This window comes from Anopheles stephensi, chromosome 3, assembly GCF_013141755.1.
Source record: "Anopheles stephensi strain Indian chromosome 3, UCI_ANSTEP_V1.0, whole genome shotgun sequence".
Lineage (NCBI taxonomy): Eukaryota > Metazoa > Arthropoda > Insecta > Diptera > Culicidae > Anopheles > Anopheles stephensi.
In genome coordinates, this window is record NC_050203.1 from 18279081 (window position 1) to 18306388 (window position 27308).

General features: G+C 44.7%; 1 protein-coding gene across 1 annotated transcript; it reads right to left on the reverse strand.

Moving 5' to 3' along the window:
- Positions 1-417: 417 nt before the first annotated feature.
- LOC118512630 lies at positions 418-27072 on the reverse strand. The gene is made up of 9 exons (XM_036057325.1): positions 26162-27072; positions 18273-19615; positions 10352-10532; positions 5977-6106; positions 2184-2324; positions 1990-2059; positions 1754-1911; positions 1477-1681; positions 418-1093 (listed from the first exon to the last, which is right to left on the reverse strand). Exons 2-9 carry the CDS (start codon positions 19610-19612, stop codon positions 913-915), a joined length of 2406 nt encoding a protein of 801 aa, XP_035913218.1. The 5' UTR covers positions 19613-19615; positions 26162-27072; the 3' UTR covers positions 418-912.
- Positions 27073-27308: the final 236 nt, after the last annotated feature.

Consider the following 27308-nt stretch of genomic DNA (forward strand, 5'->3'; position numbering starts at 1 on the left):
TAGAGACTGTCGGTCGCAGCTGTCAAAATAGAGCGTGAAATATTTCAACGCAAATGAAAAGATTTTTTTTTATTCCATTTTCGAATGAAATCTTTCCGGAGTGGGATAAACGTTTAGGAATTTACTCTTTTCTGGGGTTAAAAATCATTTAAAAAATCCATACGTGTTCATTGTTACATTTGAGGTGAAGTTTTATCAAATCATAGATAATTTGGGCTTTAAAATGTGCCTTTCCATTAAATACAAATCCTTCCTTTTGTTCTCGATCAACCTTGACTTCAAACGGAAATGAGAAGCAGCTTTCGTAAGGTAGCATGGATGACCTATTGTTTTAAATTGACGGTTGAAATAGACGACTTATCTGAAAAAGCATAGAATTTTCAAGCATTTAAAAATAAAAAAAATAAATCCATCTCGTTTCATCGACTAAAGGTAAAAATATACTTTATTACACTGTTTTACACATACGTTTCACTTGTTTGCTATTGGTTCCTACTTCTTACCACTGTTAAGAGCGACCTGCAGCATCGACTGCATACTGCACACTAAGCTTACCGATACATGTATTAGATTATGCTTAACTTGACTGATACTCCAAACAACCCCTTCAATTACGGAGCTGGTTGACTACTTAACACCTACGATTACATTAAACATATACTGCATAAGCGGGTTTAAGATTCTTTCTCCTGAAACACGTATGATGTGTGTTCACTACGCTGCGCGAGCTACAGCAGTCTATCGAGGAGTAGATGTAGTCCGGCAAGGAGATTAAGCACCGACATATGCTCCACAATTAGTATCATCAGCATCAGCAACAGCTAAATCTCCTATTAGCTGCCGGATTCGCTTCCCAACTCTCCTGTACAAGGAACCGGGCCAGCTAGACAGCTTGCCTGATGTGCTTGCCAATTAGTTCCGTACCTTGGCCCGTACCGGCGTAGGAGAGTGTGCCGGTGACGCATTCCGACTGTCCGAGGTGGTACTGCCATCCACCGAGTTACGACGCACAGTTTCACCCGATCCGTTCGATTCCAGCGATGCTTCGTACTTTTTGATGAGTGCATTATTGTTCGCATAGGTCACCTCAAGTCTATCGGCAGTGCAGAGCAGTGGCAAGGGATGGAGGGGGGCAAAAAGAAGAGAAATCTTAAATCTTCTCGAACAGAGCTGTACCCAACAACACTCTACCGCCCACTGCATGCAGCGATCCATGCCCGTCTGTTTGTTTGGATGGGTTTTTTTTGGCAGATGAAAAGGTAAGCAAAATTTTAAACATGCAGGTCCCCTGGCAGCCTCACGGTTCGTCATGCGAGCGAAGGAGTTAAAGTCAATCGTTTTAGGGTTAGCTTGCAATTGTGGATGTATAGTTTATGAGGTGTGTGTGTGTGTGTTTGTTAGTCGGTCGGTTTGACATCGGTTACACAGCAACACACCGCTCCAATTCCGCGTGCTGTCCCTAGGGCGGACTCTTACTTTGGCACTTCCAACGGTCGGATCAAGCTCTGTATGATCTTCCGATTGGCCGACAGGGCCGGTCCGCTCACGCACAGTGTGGCCGACTTTAGGTAGTTGACCAGATCCTTTGTGTAGTTTTCTTCGCCCTCCTTGCTGACCGCTTTCGTGTCCTTCGAGGAGTTGAAGTTGAACGGAAATACTTTGCGGAACTTGGAGCGAAAACCTACTCGGAACGGAATAAAAGGTAGGTAAAGTAAGAACCAGGTGAGAACTGGGGGAGGGCTTCTTGGCCTACCATTCTGCGTTGGTTGTGGCGTAATGCTGCAGCTGCGTGCCTTGAGCGCATTCTTGTCCACCGGAAGATTGATGTCGTGCGACCATCTACCGCAGGGTGTCGATTTGTCCAGCAACCGGGCCCGGGCGCACTGTTCTATCGTTTCTGCACAGGTGTGTCTGGAATTTTTGGCAGAAGAGAAGGTTTCATTTAGAGTTCTTAGCGAGAGAGGGAGGGACACTTTGTTACGTGCATACCTGCCACAAAAGCGAGCCCACTGTTCCGCCCTAAATCCTCGTCCGGTATCGGTTTCGACTGGCGATGCCCCTGTCCGAGGGAGGTAAAACCAGGAATGACCAGACCAGGCACCAGGAAGACACCACGTGGCGAGAAATAGGAAGGAATGGAAAATATCTTCACCGAAAACAACGGCCCATCGTGTGACACTTACCAGCAAAGAGCAGCAGCTTGGCGCACCGCGTCCTGCCCTGCAGGGCCGCCTTCATCAGGGGCGTAAAACCGAGATTGTTCTTCGGGTCGATGATAAGGCTACGACATTTCGTGATCAGCATGTTCACCACGTCCGAGAGACCTGTACGAGAGAGGGCACACTCAGCATGATCAGAAGCATTCAAGGATTCAACTTCGATTCTCCATTTTTTCTGTGTGTTTAGTGTCCTTGCATTACTACACATCGCTACGGGCTGGTGGTTGTTGACCTGGCAGAAGGTTTGCTGCACAACACGCACTTGCTGCATTATAAACTAGTGGCTTAAGCATACATACACCCATATATAAATGTAAAATCAAAAACGTTAGTTGGGTAGCAGGCAGGATCACCCTGTACCGAGTAAAATGAGAAGGATCACCTTGGGCAGAGGATGAAAAGTAGATCAGTAGCGAAACGTCAGCAGAGCGATAAGGTCATGAAATAAAGTTGCTGCTCCGTAAATTCTTCAGTTGTTCCATTTCTCCCATTATTACATTTGGTGTCAGAAGTGGGATATACCTATTCCCAAAACCCGTTTGCTGTGTGCGGCTGGTCGTGTTAGTGGTTGCTGTGTGCGCCAAAATAAAGACCTGCACGGGTGTGAATATACCGATACGCAGAAAAGGTTCGCTTTACTAGCTGTGTGCGGCAGGTCGTGTGAGTGGTTGCTGTGTGCGCCAAGGGATCGACGTGCGCGTGTGTGGTAGGCGTTTCCTGGAAAGTATTCGGTGCTTCGGCTGTGTGCTGTTTTTCATGTGAGAGTGCTGTGTGCACTAAAAAGAAACAATCGACGTGTATGTGAGCTGTGTGTTACCGGTCGTGAGGTGTGAATAAACTATGGAACGATTGGTGGAAGAATTTACGCGTGTTGGCCTAGTGCGGAAGTGTGAAATGGCTGGCTTGGCTACGTCCGGCAGTAAAGAGGACCTGGCGAAACGGATCATGGATTCCGGAATAACGTTAGAAGCCGTTCCCGAACAAAATCCCATCGAAGATGCCGCGAACACAACGGGCTATATGGATGCGGAAAGCGGATCGCTAGTAGACGCGACAAAAACGGCCATAATCCATACACCAGTGCAGCCATACTCATTCCGAGATGTGGAGGACGGAATTGAGCCCTATGGAGCGGATTTGACAAAGGATATTAGAGCGTGGTTCGACGATTTTGAGGGTGTCGCAAAAATGGCACTGTGGTCCGAAGACCAAATGTTCATCATGTGTCGACGTAAGATGGTGGGCATTGCGAGAAGTTTCCTGGCGACGGAAAAAACTTTATCATCCTACCCGGTGTTACGATCTAAACTGATAAAGGAATTCGAAAAGATAGTGCGCTCGGGTGATGTTCATAGAAGGCTTATGGCTCGACGGAAAACGCATAAGGAAACTATGCTTGAGTACGTATATGAAATGCAACGCATAGCTCGTGACGCCGATATTGACGAATGCAGCCTAATCGAATACATCGTGGACGGCGTGACCCATGAAACAAGAATGCGTGCGTCACTGTATCGAACGAGCAACATGACCGAGCTAAAGCAGGAATTGTTATTCCTTGAAAGAGCAGAAGCCAAAAGAACATCGGAAAAGAGTGTTACGCGAGTTGAACCAAGAAATCAACGAAAATGTTACAATTGTGGCGATGTCGGACATGAAGCTAAGAAGTGTCTTAAAGAAGAAAACCCGAAAAAATGCTTCGAGTGTGGTGGTGTTGGTCATCGAGCAAGGGAATGTGATTCTCGAACAAAAGGACCGAAATGTTATTCGTGCGGTGAGCGCGGCCACGTGTCGAACAGTTGTCCAAGAAATCGAAACAGGCACAATCCTGGGAATACGAACCTCGTTTCGAGTGAAAATAGTGGAACTGTTGACATGCGCATCGGGCAATACTATTTCAAAACGCTTTTTGACACCGGCAGCGAATACAGTTTGTTACAATACAGTGTTATGAACAAAATCGGTAGCCTATTGTTGGCAAAGACCGACATGGTATTCAACGGTTTTGGTGGAAAAAAAACGAAGGCATTGGGTCGGGTAGAAACCGAAGTGTGTATCGACGGGCAAAATTATCCGGTAATGTCTTTTTATGTGGTCCCAGACAATAGCAGTGTTTACGAAGTGATTTTGGGAAGGGATGCGTTGTGTGCGATGGACGCCTTGGTAACTGCGGAGGGCGTTAAAATAAAACCAAGAGTGAGCGAGAATCAGGAACAATACGATGTGTTGTGTGCGAATGCCTTGACGATAAACGGCGCAAATGAAGTATCAATACATCATCAGTATCGGAATGAGATAGGGCAAATGATCGAGGATTTCAAAGATAAGGAGAAAACCATCTCGAAATGGTCAAGTAAAAGTCCGGTTGAACTGGAAATCGTTCCCGATGGACAAATAATGCCATTCAGGCATGCGCCCAGCAGGCTGCCTTTCGTGCAGGAACAAGCAGTAAACAAACAAAAGTTTTGGATCCCTCATTTGGAGTTGAAGGTGCGACAACACATTGGCAATTGTGTTCCGTGTATTTTGCACAATAAGAAGCTTGGATTGAAGGAGGGTTACCTGGGTCCTATTCCGAAAGGGGACGTGCCTTTGCACACACTTCATATGGACCAAGTAGGCCCCATGGATACCACAGCGAAACAATACAGGTATATTCTAACAATAGTTGATAGTTTTTCTAAATTTGTTTGGTTATACCCCACACGTACTACAACTGCTGAGGAAGTACTACGGAAACTGGAGTGTTGGTCAGCCGTGTTTGGAAATCCGACAAGGATTATCACCGATAGAGGATCAGCGTTCACGTCCAATACATTTGCTGCGCACGTTCAGAACCAGGGTATCGAGCACATCGTTTCTACTACCGGAGTGCCACGGGGAAATGGACAAGCGGAGCGAGTTAACCGGACGGCTATAGAAATGCTGGCGAAACTATCGACAGAAGATCCGTCAAAATGGTTTAAGTGGGTGAACCGAGTGCAACGTGCGATAAATGCGTATTATCATTCAACAACGGGCAAAACACCGTTTGAACTGATGTTTGGCGTGAAGATGAAAAATAGCAGTGATGATCAGCTGAGGGAAATTATAAATAAAGAATGGTATGAATATCATGATAACGTAAGGCAGGAATTGCGAAAAGACGCTCGTATTGCTATAGAACAAGCGCAGCGGCGCTACAAGGATCAATTCGATAAGAAACGAAAACCTGCGTCAGGGTATAAGCTAGGAGAGTTGGTAGCTATCAAACGAACGCAATTCGTTGCTGGTAAGAAACTTGCTAGCGAATACTTGGGTCCCTACGAAATTATGCATGTAAACCGCAACGGGCGGTATCGCGTTAGGAAAGTAGGACTTGGCGAAGGACCGCTAGAGACGAGTACAAGTGAAGATAATATGAGGCTATGGGCTTATGCGTTAACAGCAGAAGAGGGAGATGATGAAGATCAAGGGTCTGACTTCAATCAGGACGACCGGATGTAAAATCAAAAACGTTAGTTGGGTAGCAGGCAGGATCACCCTGTACCGAGTAAAATGAGAAGGATCACCTTGGGCAGAGGATGAAAAGTAGATCAGTAGCGAAACGTCAGCAGAGCGATAAGGTCATGAAATAAAGTTGCTGCTCCGTAAATTCTTCAGTTGTTCCATTTCTCCCATTATTACATAAATAGCCCCCAAAGTGGCCACCAGCCACTAGGTTGCATATCAAATGTCCCTACCGCTTCTACTTCTACCCAACCACAAACACACTTACCGGCCTGGGCAGCGAAATGCAGCGGCGTGTTGCCCTCGTTGTCCGGTTTGTTGACATCGATGCCGGGCAGTTGCAAAAACAGCTCCAAAAAGTTGGTTAAATTCGTCGAGCAGATGTACGAGATGGCCGTCTGGAAGTGGAGAGGTTGGCGACTGGTTACTGTAGGAGCGTCGAATCGTCACGCACACCAAGCGGTAGCCGGTGGCGGTGAATTTATTATTTTTACCACTGCCAAACAAACGGCCAAGAGGGCCAATCGGGGCTTTTTGGCCATGGATACGACGAGTACACAGGAGGGGGTGGGTGGGGGGGTTAGTTTTGGAAACATTTCATGCATACGCTGAAGTTCATTAATCCGTGCGGCGGAATGATCGGAAACGATCGAATAGCGGAAAAGGAAGTTGTAGTCTGTCACGTACGTTACACGGAAGGTTAAGTAATTCCAGCTGCATCGATCAGCAAAATAAAAGAGCTGTAGTTGATTCGCTACAAGGTAAATTTGTATTATCGGGCCTCATAGTTAGTTGGAACTCTTGTATGGTCTGAACCTGGCTGAACTAGATCTTCTGATGGAGGTTTGCTGTAAAAAAAATCTATTAACAATATTTGTGGTCATTAGGGAGTCTCTTCTTCAATGGCAAGATACTTTTCCCGAGCGCCAACAGCAGGTCCTTTTAGGTGATTTTCAAATGGACGACATGGCGGATTCCGAAGGATGTTGTCGATCTTGGCAAGGATATTCTTCGCTATTCTGTTTTGTTTTTCAGCCTTAGCTGTGTCGTCTAGCCATGCTGTTTTGAAGCTCGTTCTACACTGTTAGGTGGCCGGAATATATTCCATATTACACTTTAAGCCGTCACTAGCCGCAGACAGGTCAATCCCTAATATTACCAAATTTCTTGGCTCAGGCATAAGCCTTAAAGCATGAGTAAAGCTTCATTTGGGGTGGTCCGGTGCATGAAGGGACAACGCCGGTTTTCACACATTCCGAGGTTCAAATCCCATCCAGACTGCCTCCTCGGCTTACTACTTTGCTACGGGTAAAATCAATTCACAGAAAGCCAGAAATGGCAGACCGAAACCTTTCGAGGTTGTTATGCCAAGGAAAAAAGGAAGGAGAGCTTCGTAGTTCACAACTGTTTTGGTCATAGCTACACGAATTCAAAATCGTTAAATTCATTGTAGTGTTTTAATATATAAAGACCCCTAAAGTGAAAGGATTTCGGTCTTTAATTTCATTTTGGCATTTTATTATATTTTTATATACCAATTTTTTTAGGACAATGTTAACCAATTTTTGCTATCGAACAAACAGCACAATCTACCGAACTAACGAGTATTTAGGTCAAAATTAGGCCACAAACGACCCGGTGGTGAGGCGATGACATCGCCGGTCTTCATACGACAGGACCGGGATTCAAATCCCATCCAGATCGTTCCCCCGTAGTGAGGACTGACTATGCAACTACGTGGTATCATTAAGCTTAGTAAGCCAGAAATGGCAGGTAAGACCTAATAGGTCGTTAGGCCAAAGGAGAAGAAAAGAAGTTAAGCCACAAACAGGAGTTTTCTGCCCAACGAAAAGATAGTAACAATGTGTTTGTTTTTAATTTTATCACATTAAAAACATATATAGTTCTCCTTCTTTAGCTATTATTAGTAATCATATCCCATTTTTGAGTTGAAAGTGGTTGGTAAGAAACCACACTCACTCTGTAAAACTATAAGGTTAATATGAATTAATGACAAGGCTCTATAAAACCTAAACTATTTTGAAAATAAGGCCATATGTTGTCGGCTAGAGGTTATCGGATGCTATAAATAACACTCAAAATGCGACATGTTTATCACGAGAAATTCAAACATCCTAAACAACTCAATCACAAAGCACAAAATCACTTGATCGCTTGAGGGTCATTCAAAACTTAGCGCCGCACGTGAAAAAGTTTGTAAAATATTTGTAAAAAAATACAAACAAAACCCCATTGCATCGAAGTAAATGATAAAAAAAACGGTGCATTCCGTTGCTAATGGGCCAACGATCGCGATCGGATGCGTGTGCTTGCCGTTTTTCACCAAAAAAAAAATCGCAAACCCGTGAGGAAAGATTTTATACCACCTAGCCGCTAAAACCTTTCTTCATCTGTCCGGCACGAAATCGAACACAATTATTACACCCTCCCTGGCCACGGTCACACACACGCACACACACTCCCACCCGTGTGAGAAAAAGGCCAACGCCGGACGCGCGTTAACCGATGACAACAGGCGTAAACAAATTGCGCCGTCCGTAATCGAGATCGGCACCCCATTTTTCCGAACCGGACCGGCATACACAACAGCGGCACGGATGTTTTCCCCCCTCTTTTTACACGTTTTTCCCGATGGGTAGCAGACGGTGTGTCGGAGAATTTTCCTCCCTTGAATTATTACAGCTCAACTAATTGTTGCACCTTAGTTTCGATTTAGCTGCTTGTATTTTCTATTTTGCGTCTAGCGAATCAAAGTCCACCGCCCACCAGGTCCTGGGCACCCATTTTTAACCATCATTGTAACGTACAGCCCCCTTGTGGTGCCTCTGGTGCCAAAGTAAATAGTTTACAGTTTACCGCATCGACGGCATGCGCGTCCAGCGTAGCCCCGGGTGAAAAAAAACGAGCTTCAAACCGGGAAACGGGGTCCTGCTAACCGTATTGTTTCACGGCTTGTTGTCTTGACCGGGTTTCATGTTAATTTTCCTGCCCTTTTATTTCCCCCGGTTGCTCTGTCCCTCTGGCCCTACTGCCAATGGCCATTTAATGGCCAATGAAAAACGTTCCCGGAACACACAGAGCGTGGTTTCACCACGAGCTCGAAGAAGCTCAAATCTTATTTACCTCCAAACGGGACGCTTGCAGGAGAATGCATTCGGATGGGGCCAGTGCGGTGGGTTCTTGTGGCCGCTCCTGTTTACATCGCGCTCTGTCGGGAAATGAAAGCTTTTCTGGGGATTTGTGCCATTCCTTCCCTTCATGTTTGCCAAATGCCAACCCAACTAAGGATGGGAAATGCGGACCCGCTAGACTGTCATGTGAGCGGATGGTGAGTCAGCGGATGGTGCGGTTTGCTGGGTGTGTGTGTTTAAATTGACTAACGATCCTCCCTGAAACTCCGTGCACAATGCGTCCGAAGCGATTAAAACGCCGATTCCACAATTGAGTCGAGATTTCGCGTGTGCGCGCGCTAGACTGTTGGCTTGGATCACGTCAGTACTGTAAATAGATCAACCAGACCGTACCAGAAGCATTCATGTGAAGGCTAATTAATTTTCCTACGATTAAACTATAGTAGAAACACATGTACACTCTCTCCCACAACATGTCTCATTATTTGTTTGGTACAATTATCGGGAAACTTCTGCAACCTACTCCCAACTGAAACACCCGGTAGCCGGTCCGATCGCAAAAACCTGACAAACCATTTTGCACATAGACAATCAATCGAGAGACAACGGTCCGAGAGAACCAGGTCCCGATGACACGCTCCAATTAGCTTCATTTATTCCATCCATTTCCATGTTTTCAATCATCACAGACGATGAATGTATCTTCCGGACAGCAACCGTAAGGACCGGTGCTGTTCGTGGGTGTTTAAAAATAAGATGGGTAATTATTTAACGGTAGCTTGCAGTTTATTCAACCACCCGGGAAAGCTCTCTTTTATAATGAGCTGCAGGTGCATGTAAAGTTTGCCGGAAGGAAAACTATTGTGTGTAGGCACTGTAGGCATGAGTCTCAATCGCTTATTTCCTGTCTCGTTCAACTTTAAGTTTAAATTGGCAAGCGTGTACATATCTCAGCTTGACTTATACAACTTGATACATATTTAAGCCTTGAATTTTGGACGGAAGAACGATTTTTTGTGAATTTTTCTTTTCCATGGATTTTTATAATAAAAAGAAGGATATTTTATGGAGCGCATGCTTTCGATTGTTTTTTCATAAAGTCTGAGACAATTAAACAAGTCTCTCGATATTTTCAATTTATCTTAAAATTCGTTAGATCAGTGGAGAAAGACATTGTCCATAGCTGTTTGTTGTATAGCCGAGGTGCTAACGGTGTTGAGCTACATACGATAAAACAGAGGATCAATTCCTTTTCAGACTACCTCCCTGTACGAAGGACGGAATGTCCAGCTACTGGTCATTAAAAATAAGCCAGGAATGGCAGGCCGAGACCTTTAGAAAGTTTAACGGAACCATAAATAAAAATGTTACCAAAGTTTTGGCAAAGTTTTAAGTTGATTTACAGAAGCAGGAATGGGATTAATAAAGAACAGCAGCTTTTAAATGCATTGTAAAGGTCTCTTAGTAAAACACGCCCAACATGATACATACCCTTCCACTGCGATCGGTAGAGTTGAGGTTCTCCTTCGAGATGCCATTCTCCAGAATGTCTCGGAACACTTCCTTCAACAGGTACTCGTTGGCGTCGCGGGATGCACGCAGCAGCGTCGTCACCGTCGGTACCTGCTCAAGACTCATCCTGAGGGCACGTATTCGCGAGCTTAACGTTGGGCTGCAAGCAATACAGATGAAAGCGGCATTAGATAGTAAATAACTTTAAATTTTCTATTTCAAAATATGCCACTTCTTATTGACGTCATACGTTTGTAGGTTGGTTGAAGTAAAAGAACACAGATTTTTCCTTCCTCCAACTGATCTGCTGTTTATGTTGCGCGCTAATTTATTCGTTTCCAAATGGCTCGTGTCTTGTCGCGCCCTCAACGATTTCTAGAAAAAACCTTTTCCCGATGATGATGCAGGGTCAAAACTGAGCTGTGCAAGTTGCATCAGCTTCGAGCCTGCCCAGTCACCACACAGCAACCAGTTGCACAACTCAGCTGTGGGAAGATTTACACACTGCGATGGTGCCGTTGACCGAGGAATGTGTGTGTGTGTGCGTGGGTTCTTCCTTCCCATTCTCGCACCCAACCGTGGTTCATCTCGCCCAAGGAGGAACCCAGAAGGAACGCGATGAAGCAAGAGCATCACGGTGTTTATGCTGGTGATGGGCAGTAAAGTAGTACAACATTTCCCACATGGGGCCTACCGAACTAGTGGCTTTCCACATTCCCGACCGTGCGGTATGCTTTCGCCAGTTTCTTGCCCTCGATCGAATCGATATAAATAGCGTAGCGTCTTCGTCGTCTACGGAGTTCGTCCGGTGCAGTTGGCACCATGCAGCGTGCATGCCCGGCAGCACCTTCGCCGGGTGCCTCGCAGTGTCGTCCGCCCGTGAGGGAACTCCAACTAAATCACGGGGTTAATCACGGTTACATGTCACCTCCCGGGAGAAGGAGAAGCACGCTCATACCGCCATCCGCTCGTACATCTTCGCTGACGTAACACGTTACAAACCGTTCAAGGGACGTTCTTTTACACTTCCGGAACATAGAACACAGCGCCAGCGATTTCTGAGAATTTTTCAATTACAATTCCTCTCGCTGGGCCACTGATGAGTGTTTTGTGTTTTAATAGGCTCATTAATCGAAGCTGAGCATTACGACGATAAGACCGAACCCGCGCGGTGTTTGGACAACACAATAAAGCAGGCTGCAAGCAGCAGAGTGAATAACGATTAGAAGACATGGGCGAACGAGCGTAAGTCGCGTTGACTGAGGTCGCGTGGACAAATGCATACTAATGAGCGGTCGGCATGGTTGACAAATGGCCGGCTGTACCATCGTGTCCGGCAAATTTACCTTGAGGTGAAGTTTAAAAGATGTTAATATGAAGCCATCAACTTGTGATTGTAAACGGTGTACTAAAGATTCCTAGTAGGCCATATTTTGTTGCGGGTTTGAGTACAGTGACACAACGACGATGTGTTTTGATCAACATCACATAGAGATTTATCAAGATCTTTTTAAATCTGTTCCTTGTTTCGAGTGTAAAGCCACCAACTTGTGACTGGAAACTCTGTACTAAAAATTCTTAGTCGCCACTCTATTGGAGTACTCTTTTTAGTACTCCAGCTTGAAACTGAGTTGTTGCGAGGGACAAAATGCCATAGAAGCTATGTTAAGTTAAAGTCATAAACGCCAACAGATATAACCCATTATTCATCTCACTTGATCCCTCGTTTTGTGTGAAAACAAAATATCTCTTTGTACTGAATTTTAGTACACAGCTTAACCTGCACACAATCCGTCACGATTTGAAACGGATGTCTAGTTCATCGGTTGCACCCCGATCCATTTCTTTGAAGTGGAAAGCGGTGGAAAATCACACAACACAAAGCATCGCTGCACGGTATAGTTGCGTAGATGCGTAGTGTCCTGGTAGTAGCGCCAGTTCAAAAGGGCACGACGAGAAAAGGGGAAAAGAATTTATTTTTAAACCCCGGGAAGCGGTACGTACGGTGCACGTGAATTGTACCACAGATGGTGTTCAACAACTCCGGCCTAGCCGAGTGGCGCACAACACAACACGTAGAATTCGGAAGGATTAGTTGTGTTAGCACAGATTTCTTTGATCGTAACTACTTCTGAGGTTCACATCTGATCTTTAGCCGGTGTGAAACGATATGAAAGGCGTTACAATTTCTATTACAATACTTCATCATACCCATTGTGAGCGTTTGTTTGGGTTATTGCGTACAAGATTTCCACGAAGCAGCAACCACGGTGCTGCGTGTCAATCGATCAATCGTGATCGTCCAGATGCCTGCAACAATTTCTGCCCGATGATAGATACAGTTCAGCTGAAGCTTAATGGGCGAGAAGATTTCATTCACCACCGTCTGCCGTTCTTCGGCACGATCATCTTCTTTGGTTGATCTCGCTCAAGTGTTGCTTGATACTCGAAGCCAGGATTACCGAGAGTTACGGTAACCACATGGGAATTTTATTCCACGAATTAAAACACACTCATCTTGGATTCTACCGACAGCCAAACCGAAAAAAAACAACCTCACAACAATGCGATTTTCAAATCACACATCCACCAGTCCTAGCTGTGCAGCGTCATTATTGCGTCTTACTTCCCTATCAGCTACACTACAAAGTTGGGGAGGATGCCAAAATGTACAAAACCGAACGCATAAAAATTCAACTCGATGTCATAACCGCTTGATGCGGTGTGCTTTAACAGCTTCCCCTCCGGACCGTGTGTACTATCGCGTCCAAACGTCCACCCTGGTCAAGAGATGGTTGATGTTTACGTTTTTCGGCCATTGAGTTTGGGTATTTATTTTCGCTTGCTCGTTCTGTCTCTCCCTCTGTCTCGCTGTTTCCCCCGCTGAATGACGTTGTTCGATAGTGAAAGTTTTTTTTCCCATACATGACCCAAAGGTTTCCCTCCCCTGATAAGGCTACCCGGTTAATGTGCGATTATCAAACGCTAGAGTGAAAAGCATGTTGATTAGCATTTCTCAATGTCGCAACAAGCGAAAATCGGATTAGCTAATCGGCAGTGCACATGTACCCAAGCAACCGGGACTAACCGACGAAGCCGTTTGTTTTGCAACAGATTGACGTTTAATTAGCTTTCGCTGGACAAGCAAATATTAAACGGCGGATATTCATCTTGGTGAAGTGTGTGGTGCAGAGCGATTTTGCATCTTTCCTGTAAATAAAAGTGGACAGCTTTCCTCCACCGGGAAGGGTAAACGCTAGAGCAAAGCTATGATAAATTATCAAAAGTCCCAAATAGAACCCTTTCGCGTGGTACGCACTCCGGTAGGGTACGTTCTCTCTGTTCGGGGGAGATGGTTCGCACAAAGTTTGCACAGCGTTGTAAGCACATTCATTTTTCATCTTCATTTCCTTCACTCGCGAACGTTTCGCTTAAAACACCCCGGTCCTGTACAAATAGGAACCACCGGCCGAAGGAACCGCGTACTATCCAGACGAGGGGCGAAAATCTACACCAAACACGTCAGCACTTCAGGAATGGCTCGATCGCTGGGGAACGGAGCTCCGGAACGGACGACCGTGAGGTGTGATACATTCATCTCTTTGGTGGATAAATATTTATCCTACAACGCTGTTTTTTCTCGGTACGACTACCGGCAGTCGGTTGAGACCGTTGGGTTTGGGGGGGTTTTTTGGGAGGAAAGCTGCCATGCTCTTCCAAAAATTTCCCACGGCCTACGGCAGGCCCAGACAGTCTCCTGGGCCTGGATTGAAAAGGAGTTAAATAAAATAATCGCTGGACGTGTAAAGCGTGACTTCAAACGGTAGGTGGATCATCGAGATTTGAAGAATTCTTTACCCTGATCGGGGAAGAAGAGATATTCAGGGGTTTCTGTCGATTGGTCCCGGACCTCTCAGAATCTCACCAGTAGAAGCGAGGGTTTAAGCAGGGTCAATTGATTGAATTTAATTTGTACGACACGCCGTCCACCAGTGGCACAATCAATCAATTGATTGTACCTTGTGGACGAATTTGTTGCACGATCGGGCCTTCGCCGTGCACTGATTTGCCTGGCCAGACTTGCTGGACCTTCTTTACCTTCCGCGTTTTGCAATCTTCGGGAAGCTATTAATAAACGCACTGCGGTACGGCTTCGAATCGATAAATCACACCAAGTAACACACATCGTAAGCAGGAAGCTGGCCTTTGAAGATCACTTAGCAAAGTGCAGCAGTAGCGCAGCGCTGATAAAATCTTTCCACCTCGTCTTCGTCTTCTTTGCCCTATCCCGATAATGCATCGTAAAGCTGTCGTACACTTACTTTAACCCGCTGGTTGTTTATTTTCGGTACGTACGATCAGTTTGTTTCCAGCGCGCTCTTCTACCTCTTACTCCTAGAACACTTAACAGGTATTGGGATTTAAAGCGCTTTAGGTCGGGGAAAAAACATGCCTAAGCTGAAGGTGTGTGTGTGCTTAAAAGTGGCGCTTTAAATAAATACGATGGGAAATGATGTGCGATAACTGGGATCGAGTTTGAGAAAAGGAGTGTTCCAGCGATGGCTCAACCCGCACCCACCGAAATACAAACTGGGTGGTCACCCAGTTTTGTTTGTTTGCCCGGTGCTGAAAATTGTTTTGATTTACGAGCCCCGTGCCCAGGCGAATACTTCGTTTCGCGAACGTATTATCACCTGTCAATTGGGCAGTAGCCGAGTGCTGCCGGCCTGGTGGTTTGTTTGTACGAGTCAATTTAGATACGGATCAGCTCATTAATTATCGCCACCGCCAGTCGGAGGTAATTAACGGTAATGTTTCTTTACTCCTGTACAAGTCTGGCTAGCGTTCAACGTCGGTGCGATGCTCATGTTGACATATCTTCGCACGGCGATCGTGAACGGAAGATCTTCATTTTGTAGTCATTTTTCGCTCTTTTTCTCTCCGTTTTTCTCGTTTCATAAATTTAGAAGAATGCCAGCCATTTTGCACTTCGAGCCACGCCACTAAACACAGTTGCAGTTGCATTCACTGTCACCATTCGATCGAACTTTTATGGCGCAAATAGGCAACACACCGCATGCAATCGCCACATCCGCGCGTGCTTTGATTTATACTAATTGTTGTTTGTTGCTGTCATTGGTACGGTACAGCGCCATTTTTGCAAAGGTTCCGAGACCGGATGATACTATCGTTCGGTGGTTGTTCCTTCCCTTCAATTGCCTTCTCTTGCACAGACCACTGCACATACCACTGACACAAAATAATATGCCTGGGTGTGTGGATGTGTGAGCTTCATCGAGTTCATCATCACACTTTTCACGCTGTTTTCGAAATCGATCGCTCTTTTTCGGAGGGTTTTCCTTGATGGTTGTTTTATTTTAAACATTTGTGTGATGACAGTGCCGCTTTTCCCATGATCATGTTCACCAATCGGGAGGGGGGGGGGGAGGAAACTCACCAACACACCAACAGTTTGCTCCAATTTTGCCGAGTCCTCCCCCCAATATTTCGAAGGCCTCCGGACGATTCGCGATGTGGTGTGGGTTCGTGTTTTTTTTTCGTACCGCTCGATCGTTAATGTCAAACGCCACACTGTCTCTCAGAGCTTCCCCCGGCTCAACAACATCCGTTTTTTTACTTCTATTTCTACCTTTCTAGCTTGCCACCGTTCCAGACACCGTACCGACCGACCGACCGACCGACCGACCGACCTACCGATCGATGCTGGATTGATATTTTTAACGGACAGCATGTAGCGGAGCATGTTTGTTTACCTATTCATTTCCGCGGCCCAATAAGTGGCGTTTAATTATATTTATGTGCTGTTTTACCACTGATTTTTCTTTTTTGCGCTTCGTGGGAGGTTTTTCAGTCTTTCCTTTTCAAGTGGCCAAAATGGGTGAGTTTTCCCCCTTTGCATTCAGCTTGGCGCGGGAAAGAAGGGATCGGGAATGGAGTGAAAATTTACAGCCAAAAGAACATTTGCACCCGGATTTAACATTTCCAAATCGATCCCGGGCTATCCGCTTTCATCGGTCGGTCTGGTCGGATTGAATAACTGAGCAGGAATTTTGGACAGAGAAATTCACTTTATTAACACACGCACGTGAATTTGTATGCGCGAACAAAAAAAAAAACGTGACACACGCAGCGGGCAGAGGGACTCGGGAGGTGGGAAAAGTGCACCGTGCTGTCGTGTAATTAAATCGGATTACGGGTGGCGAACATCAAACGATGATTATCTGCAGCCACGTACCCAAATTTTGATTGGATGGTATCCGCATTGAACATTGCAGATAAGAGTGCAATACGCAGAATGTTTTAATTATTCATTACTAATATAGATTAAAAAATATATATTCGATCGGAAATTTGTAGGATATAAATGCAACTGTTTCAAGTTCGCTTTCCAGCGATCAAACAACAACTCCGAACCATCGATCGACGGACGTACGCACACGAACAATTCACTCAAAAATCACCATCAAATTAATGCAAACCGTGTACACCCCAGGATGGGTGGCGCAGTCTAGCATTTGCAGTTTAAAATAAATATAACTCACGATTTATAGCACCGCCGTTTTTTTGCGTTCTCTCGCTTCTCAAGCTTCCTTTTTCGCTAACCGTGACGCGCGTGTTTCACTCGGTCGACACCGACTGGAGAAGCGTGTTGAGGGAAAACACTAGGAATGGAACTTGAAGACGCACTCGCGCACAGCCGTACGTTGTAGAATTATTTATCGTTTTTGTAAAACAATTACAAACAACTTCACTCTAGGAAACGATATTCACGCGGCCACAACCAATGGCGATTCACCTATTGCCTATCGATCGATTTTTTTACACTATTTTGAACTATTTTCCGATTGCGTACCAGCTTCTCGGTTTACACCGATGTTAACGGAACAATTGCTTGCGTCACTTGCTAAACCGCACTATTGAAACAACACCCCGGGAGCTACCAGCCGACCGACCGTATACTACGAGCTATCGGATGGTAAATGAGCGGTTTGCTGCTGCTGGGCGTTTAAAAAACACGCAGCCAGCACGAGCAAATGCTTCGGAGCAAGTTTATACGCGTGGATTGAGGAGTGCTTGAAAGAAGGTGAAATATTTCACCATCAGCAAGTGAGCTTTATGCTATGGGTTGAAATGTGTGAAATATTTCATGCGGTGAAGCGTTTTGAATCGAGCGTTTATTTTAAATGGATTTAAATGCTTAAATTTTAAAACAAACTGTTTTTAATTAAAAGTTTGCTTTTTTAATACATAAATCTGATTAGTTATTCTGTTTCCATGGTAGGTTCTCATCAATTCAGAAAAAAATAAATTTCTCAAAGAAAATCTCTTGACTAAAATCAAACAAAATAAATGTCGTGGCTATCGGATGCCGAGATTCAGACAAGTTTTCTAAGGATTCAAGCATTTAACATCTGTTTGAATACTTCTGTTAAATATTTGATTGAGTATCCTTCAAACCCACTTGCTCTTGCTGAACCCACTTAAAAGTATTTTTTGTGGGCATTTTATCAGGGTTTGGCAAATACTTTCCACTTTAAAATGGGCATATCAAGGGTAAAAGGCATAGAACACATCAAGGCTTCGCCTTTGGGCAACTAAAACCTTGAGCAGTCTTGAGCACATCAAGCCACAACATTCAGGCATTTTAGACTTAAATTACCAATGGCTAGTTAGTCAGTACTACGAAATGGAAAATTTTAGACGAATTGAAGGATATTAATGAAATTTTGCACCCAAATTGATAAAATTAAATAGAATAGGAAATAGGCAAAGACTAAATTGATATTTTTTAAAATGGTAATCAAATAATTCTTCAGCAACTAAGAATGTTTCTCTTATCGCATTTAATACAAAAGTATAATATAAACAACACGCTTACCTTTTCGTTTCCGATTTGCCCCGGTCCGATCCGATCAGCACGGCCGTACTGACCGGTGCGCTCGGTTCGTGGTTGGCACTTTCCAGCTTTTTGAGCGCCCGATTCGTACGCCACCGCTCAACAAAGTCCCAAAACTGAGCCGTATTGCGGTCCCGTCCTAGGTTCGTATCCCTCGCACAACGGAACTTCCCGTCATCCCCTACAATACCCTTGAGCGGGTCGTTCCCGCTGCCTGGCTGATCGCTGGCCGTTCCATTCCGCTCATCGCTCTGTCCCGTTCCACTGCCATCCTGCTCACTGTCCTCGAACTCATCCTCTTCCTCATCGTTCAGTGTTGCCGATACGGCCGTCTCCATACCCTCGTACCGGTCCGTATATTCAGGAACGGCAAGAAACTGTCCGCTTTTCCCATACATCGAACGATGACTGTTACCGTTGGTGGTGCTCGTCTGACGAATAATACTAGACACATTGATTTCCTCTCCCCGACGATCCTTAGACTCACTTCCCCCGGTCATCTCTCCCTGTTTGATGCCGGTCGCATTTTCCTGCACCCTTGCCATCACTCCATCCATCGGCGCTAGGTGTGGAGAGATAAGGGACTTCTGATGTCGTCCACCAGTGCCACCAGTTCCGGGCAACTTCCCGACCGATTTCGTTCGCGCCCGGGACGCTAACGGAGCCTTGGCGGGATGCGTCTGTGAACCACCGTTTGAGATCGTACGCAGTATGATGGTTGGTTTCTTGGTCGGATGATTCCACAGCCCGTTCGCGATCGTCCCAAGATCATCGCTCGATCTCGCACGATTCGCACCACCGACATTATTGTTCAAGTCCTCGGAGCTGGGAAACTTTTGATTAATTTGTGGCAAGCTTTTAAGTGACCGTCCCGACCCCGTAGTTACATTGGTCGATGAATTCCCCGATGCGGATTTCTGCATGTACGCTTTCTGGCGCGATTGTTTATTATCGGTGGAGGCGCCTGGTGATCCTTTCGGTGAGGACAGCTCACTTCCACTATCAAGCGAACTGACCGTAGGACGCAGGTGGAGGACGATTTTATTGTTCAATTCCTTCGGTTTATAGCCTGTAGCGCTACCGATCGACGTAGTGGCAGATGTTGGGGTCGGTGTTATCTGTAGCGATTGATGGGCACGCGTTTGGGCGGAGCCTGAAGTCTGCTGCGATTGGCTGATGAGTGTCCCGTTGACGTACTGCATAGTGCCGTGAGCCATGCGTTGCTTCTGAACGGGAGTCGTCGACGGAACGGCAGGAACGGCCGGTTCGGGTAGGGAAAAGCGTACCTTCCGATTCGTTTTCGGTGGAGATCCATCCATCATGAGCTGAAACACACCATAAACGGAATGGTGAATTAGTTGGCTTTATTTATTTTTCCTTCTGTCTACATGAATTTCAATCTCAGATAGAGTAGTAAAGCGAAAGAAAGAAGAAACATTTTATTACAACAAAATGTTTTCATTTCTCACGATCGTTTCCCTAATAACATCTGTCACGTACTTTGTTTACGATGTTTGGCTGCTGCTAGCAGGCTGGCTGGCTGGCTGGTTGTTTGTACGAATTCTTTCCTCACCACACGTGCACCTCGTTTCGAATGCGAAAAAAAAAAAAACACGGCACCCAAAGCTCGTAAATCAAACACAACCAGAAAAGTGTGGCAAACGGGCTAAACAATAACCAGATGGTGCCCGGCATTAAGAAGCATCATTGCAGTTAAGATCTGCATCGAACACGGTAGACGCGGTCTGTCTCGTCTTAACCGAATTAAAAACAGCACCGTAACGAAAGAAAACAAGCTCCATAGCTTTCGATTTTCAGCCCAGCTGTTTAGCATCAGTGTGGTTCGGTATAACGTGGTCATTTTTAAAGGGAATACGTGGTGTTGTTGAATTTCGTCCCAGAAGAAAGACTATGGGCACAATAAAGGTGTGTTAAGAAAGTAAGCCCAACAGGATGTTATATTGAAGGCTATTTTTGTAAATGTTTCAATTACTCTATTAAAAAAGCTTGTGATCACTAGAAATTTTTGTAAAATATCTAAACTTGTTGCTATTAATTTTTATTATCCATTATTTAATTCTTCATGACCGATAGACATTACCAATGCCCATAGTGTAGAGATTTAAAAATAAGAAACATATTATTGATAAAATTCTGCCTTACACCACAAATTCCATTCTTTAACTAGAATAAAATAAAAACATGCAATTGCATGCGTAATAATCGCTTTCAACTGTGTGCGAAGTATAATTACATATTTAACGTCAATAACCATAAATTCGCGCTCTGGCACATCGTAAATTGAGCGTTTTTATTTGGATAAAAGCCTGTGCGAATGAAAACCAATACGATCACACCAAAATGGAAAAAGTCCGTATGGAATAATAAAGAGCTAATGAGATGTTTTCATAACCACAAAAGGCAACTTACGCTATGATAAATCAGAACATTTAAAAAAATAGAAATAACGAATGAACCACACACCCAAAATTTAAAGGAATTTTCCATTAAACCTGTTCAATTTTGTTGGTTTTTAACACCTTGCATGTTTGTTTGTTAAAAACAAATTGGAGCAACAAACTATCACTCTACTTCGTCACGAACAGTCACGCAAACCAATCAGGACACAGCGATATGTAAAGTAGGTTAGATCGTGTGTCACATTTTGGGCAAAAGAGCACGTATTGATAATCTCGAGCAGACGAATGTCTCCTACCGTTCGAATTCCCCTACACTTTTCCCTAAAATCCAAACCAAACCATACCAGTGCCACTCATGCAACAATTTCCCTTTTCCACTCGCTTGCCTCTACCTCGATAGTAGGGGTATCGGAAAACTGTATCGAGCAGCCAGCTTGATCGAGAGGAGGAGATTGTGTGTGTGTGTATGTTTTTCACATTCCCCCGGAAAATCGCGAATGACGTACGCCAAGTAGCGGGAATGACGCATGTATGCCGCCGAACCATACACGTTCGATCGCGCACCTAAATGCCCGGGATCCGGGTTTTGATCCCCGGTTTTGTGTTGCTCTCGTTTTGTTTTTTTCGCTTCGCTCACTCCAGCCGTTGGCCAGCAAATTTGTTTTCCATCGTCGATTGGTATGCGAGATCCGCCTCCATCCATCCTTCCGCTCAACCCAAACCCCCCGATCCGTTCGGTCCTCCTGGGGATGGGATGGAAGCGAGTCGTGAATTGCCCAAAAGCCGTGGCGGAACAAAAACAACAAACTGGATGGGATGGGTAATTTTCCACCCAAGGAAGTGTTTTTCCTTTTTTTTCCTTCTATTTTACCTCGTCTGCTCTTTTGGCGTGTTGCACTCGTGGATGTACACCCCACGCCGGACTGGAAAAACGATGATTATTGATTGCTATGGCCGTTGTTGTTGTGTCTGTTGTGCGCGGCAAAAAAAAAATAGAAACATGTCCCTCTCCTGTTTTACCCTTTCGTGTACCGGTTTCCGTGTGTCCCCAAATGGTAGGCACAGGTGTGATTTCACTCCATTTGCCAATGGGCGGTGAACACGCTACCGTAGATATAATTATTTTGTTGGGAGTCATTGAACTGGAGTAGATCTATCAACTGAAGTAGACGCAATGTGATGTGATTTTATTTTTATTAAATATGGGGATAATAGTTCCACCAAATGACATGTGCTTACTTCGTGCACGACCAGGCGTCTCCATCGAAAATGTGTTTTACAATATTGTTGGGAAAATTGGGAGTGAAATTAATAAAAAGTCTATGTAAATTAGTTTTTAATTTCATTAAACATAGCTTAGTTCAAAAATAGTTAATATAAATTAGTTTTTTTTAATTTAAATTAATTCATAAAGGACAGCCTGGCCGTTTTGATAGGGTAAGATAAATTAAAGAGGCTTTAATTAGTTAATTTAATTAGTTTTATTTATTTAAATTTTTTAAATTGATTATAAAATCTCCCTCTCTCTCTCTTCGTGGCCTAACGACCTCTTCTCTTAGATATTATTCATATCATTAGATATCATTCATGTCATGAAATTCTAGACTTAATGATACCTCGTAGTTGGATGGTCTGTTTTCCCTACGACGTAACTGTTCGGATGGGATTTTAATTTAAATATATATTGCTATAACAATACTATTTTTTAAGTTTCTTAAGTTAAAAGCTTCTCTTGACTTTGTAACATTATTGACTTTCCAATATTCAAGAGGAAAAATATTACCGGAAACGAAAATGATTGATTGGAAGTTAATTCATCACATCACATATTTAAACTGGCGACAGCTAACTAATCGCCATTCAACCAAGGTCACATATTATTCCCTATTCCGACTCATCTTCGCGGAAGCTATTGAACCTTACTAGCGTGTGCAGCATTCCAGCATTGCTATTTGTGCCTAAATTGTTGCCATTCCAGGTTCAGTTATCTTGCTATTTCGTTTTAATACCACCGTACGGTGCTAATCAATCAACGGATTGCACGCGACACCCGAGCGCTGATTTGCATGATTGGCTGAACGTTCAAGGTGAAATCGGCAAACAAAAAAAAGGGGGGAGGTAAAACAGGCAACAACTCAAAAGGTAACACACTTTGAAGGTTCCTCTTGCGAAGAAGCCGAAGATAGCGTGACCGACACGGTAAGTTGTTGTAATCGAATTCGCTACACTTTGCTCAACATTATCCTGCTCACTCACTGCAGCCTTTCGCTGCAAAACCTGGCGCCGGGAAGGATTGCTGTTTCGCCACCAACTTAAGCTATCTTTTTACACGCCACAAAGCAGAGGTGAGCAAAAGGACCGTAAAAAGGACCTCACAAAGACCTTCCACAAAGTGGCTTCATTATTTGGCAGTCAGGGGCAGCTTTTATGACTCTGCGATATTTACACCGTAGCAAAACTGCTCACCGATCGAAAAGGAACGAAGCCGATTAATAGTTCATTTAATAGGTTTGCTTGAGTGTGTCTTTTTTCGGTGCGTCTAGCGTTAGTTATAGTTTGTCGCAGAAAAACGGAAACTCACCCACTGGAAGAAGGCGTACCTCCGAATAGTCTCTCGCCCTAAATGGACAGACGACTGTCGTATTGCATTACACGGGCCCCAGGAAAGGACGCTGACACGAGAGAATTAATACGAGCTGTAAATTTGCGTATCGTGGCAGGCACCAAATGGCAGCCCGAGCACATCGCGTGATCGTTTAACTCATTCCGTACACGGTTGATGTTGGCGTAGGTAATGGTTGATTCGATTGCTCGCCATTGCTCCCACGGGAAACTGGTGGAAGTGTGAGAAACTTTGATTTGAAATCCAGACCATACATAAACCAGGTCACACTTGCGGCCAAATGGTGGTGGTTTCCAGCGTGTCCCACTGGAGCCTTATTATACTAATGCTCGTGAACAGTTGAAGGTGTTTCACACACACACACTACCACTGTAACGTGGGCTGTCTAAGGTATCCCTCGGGTTGGAAGGGTACACTGCCGAGGGTCACGTGTAATGTACGCCCCAGGATACTATGCATCTACCCAGGAATCCTGCTACAGTCTTATGCAACTAGCCCTATATTTCCATTCCCCCTTCAAACCACGTGACCTTCGCACTGCAAACCGACTGTGTGGATGAGCTGGAAGTAGCTTCCCGGTTCTATGCACTTTGCAGCGTTCGCCATTTGCCGTAAAATCGATTTTCCGCTACCGTGACGCTGCTTCCTTTCAGTTTTAAATTAAACACCTTTACGCTCCTTGCAAAAAGCATTTGCACGGATGCACGAGGATGGCCACGGGTCGTACCGCGAGCCTAGGAGGTGGGTAAAAAATTAGCAAAATTCAATCTATTTTCGCACACCATTTTTTAACGGTCGCTTGTAAACGCACCGGTGCGATACGGAGGGGGAAAGCAAAGATGTGTGTTCTCACACATGACCTATTAAAAGACCGGCCGAAAATCAGCCGATTGTCACAAGACACAAGACTGGTGGGTGAGTTTGTTTATTTTTGAAACTGCAAACGGTTTGTTTTGTTTTGTTGTTTTGCCTCTTTTTGTGTTGTGCGTTCTTTTTTTGTTGGGGACAACAAAGATGTCATCAGGGATAAACGGTGTGTTAAGATGTCTAAAGGTGTATGAGTGCAGTGAAAATTATGATTTTGTTGTGGTTAGGTGTGAAATACAATGATAAATGTTTTATTTAAATTAATTACAGCATTAGCGCCGGTTGTTAGGCAACCCGCATTACATGCCCATCAGGTTGAACGATAGACTAAGCTAAAGACACTATTCTCAGGGACAATGTAAATGTATGCTTGTTCAGATAAAATAATGCTGTCTAGAACATCAACTAGGTCCAGTACGCCGTTTCAGGACGCCAGACGCATAAATGACCAATGATGCTAGCGTCCTAACGATATAGTGAACCAGAGCATACCGTGACTTTTTGAATACAACCGAACAGTTTTTGAAATTAGCAAAGCTGTTCAAATTTTAGTTGGGAATAATTGCGCAAAAAAACACCAGGAGTTATTAGAAATTTCGCCGGAACTGATAACCACATCCTATTGAAATAAAACCTTTCCACCAATCCGTGGCTAACGTACAATAAAGGACAATAGCATCAGGCTACCTCATTTTGTATAAAGTGTAAAATGAAAGTCCTTCTTGGCTTTAACGATCTCTTGAATCATCGCTATCATTTTTGGCTGACTAGACTTATTGGACTAGACTACTACTTGATTAAATAGTCAGTACTCCCTACGAGGGAACCGGTCCAGATGAATGTTGATCCCCGGTCGGTTCATTTAAATCTCTTGAAAACCCTACCATTCGATCAGTTAAAAAAAACGATGCAGACTCTTTTCTTGCCTTGCCATATACCCAACATCGATTAGGAGTCAGATAACTTATCTCGGAAAGGACCTGACAATAAAACTGAAACTGTGACTACATATCCTAAGCCGATGAGTGAGATCTGATTTATCCCTTCCAAAGTTCTGCAATCAAAGACATGATTATCCAAAAACAAATTTATCCAAAAGCATTTTCAAATCCATCAAAAAACGTCCATTCCCTACCGTTCATGTACAGAGGTTAACAGTTCCACTTTAAAACGGGCACAAATCGATTGCCTAGCCCAACTTCAAAATCCACCACCATCAGCTGGTAGACGCGGCTAGCTAACCGCTGACGGTACGTACGCATTTTGTGGGGCTGAATTTGCCCTCCCGTTTTCCAACGGCTTGTTTACATTTCGGACGAGGTCAAAAGCAGCACCCTAAACACGCACCTTGCACACACACACACACACACACACCTCACATTCACACCTAACCTGAGCACGCGTCCCGGTTGGCCACCAACGCCAAAGCAGAGGAACAAGAGAAGATTGATCTATTTTCGTACCAATAACGCACTCATCGCTACGCTTCGTCCAGGGAAAAAAGGATGGCAAAGGGTGGTCAGGGCTTACCCAAGGGACACCGAACCAATCGTGTGGGATTCCATCCTGCCTGCTCGATTAGCGCAACCCGGTCCGAAAATGGTTGGTCGCTTTACTTTGTACCGGACCGTATCTCGGTCGAACGAACAGCAGGCTAATGAGCTATGAATTAACCTTTTTCCTCCAATTAGTGAGCCCGAGACGAGGTGGGTGAAGGGTGGGAGGATGAAACCGTATTTATTTTTATGCCAAAAACGGTCGCCATCGTCGGTGAAGGTTGTCCGGCTAATAATAACCTTGACACTAAGTTGCCGTCCATCCTGGCGTGCGGAAAACGCAACGGGGTTTTTTTATGGAAAAACAGACCGTAAGGGACACACTCATCTGTTCTATCGGACATTTTGATGATCTGCTGTTTAGTGAAAGTGATTTATGTGTTACAGATTTCACATTAAACTTACCTTCTTGCTTTTAGTTTCCTTTTTTTCTATCTGGATAATGTTGAAACAGCTGTTGATTACTCCATAACTATTGAGGAACTGATCGTCCGAGAATAGTTCGTATAATCACAGCAAGCACTAAACGATCACAGTGATCGTGAGGATCACTTTACACAGCACAAAACTAATCACAGCGCACAATCAGCACTTCTTTTTGGAAAAATTCCGCATGCCATAATTGTTTCACCTTATTTTGTGTGCCACCATTAACAATCATTCACTTGCAATTATTGAACAGGAACATTTGACCAACAGCGTGAAAAATCGAGGGGAAAACAACACCCATACACACACCAAAAACTCGGCTTCTGTTTTTCACCACCTCACAACAGTTCAACTACCTTTTTTTGCCCTGTGCTCCGGTTCCGTTCCGTACGCCGGGGATCCTTCCCGGGGAGGATTCGTCTTCACTTCCGTGACACTGACGGGTGTCAAACTGAGGGCTCCAAAAAACATTCACCAAAACGCCAGACCGATGCCCGCCGGCAGGCACCACCGACGACGAACGGCACGATGACGAGCCGCCAGCATGGGGACGCGTGAAAAGCGTTTTGCCACCCTATGGCTCTTGATAGACTGGTTTTTCGGTTGGCGATGATGTTTTCGTGTTTTACTGCTTTATCATTCTTCTTTCATTTTTGACACACTTCGCACCACTTGTCAGGACACTCCTCAGGGAAGGATCGAAATGTGGGGGGGGGGGTAGGAAAACAGCGACTGTTGTTGGAAAAAATTTCCCCACCGACACACAGGGTTGGAAAAATGCACACCAACAAAACAAAAAACTAAAATCCGCGCCAAACCCAATTACACGCTCCGGGCGCGATAAACACAGCTCGCACTTGCGCTCCCGTCGACGGTCGGATGGAAAATGAGGGAAAATTGAAAAGCGTTGCAACATTTTTATACGAACCCCAGTATATCTGTTCACGCAGTCCAGAGAGAGAGAGAGAGTTAGTGAGCGAGCGTGCGAGTGTTGATCGTATCGAAGTTGGGTCACCTTAGAGCTGCGGCTGACTGTGTATCGGGGAGAGTTGGCCGGTTTGCTTTTGAACGCGCGGCAGGAAAAGCGGTCACTAGCGTAATGGAAAATGCCGCTCGGTTGGAA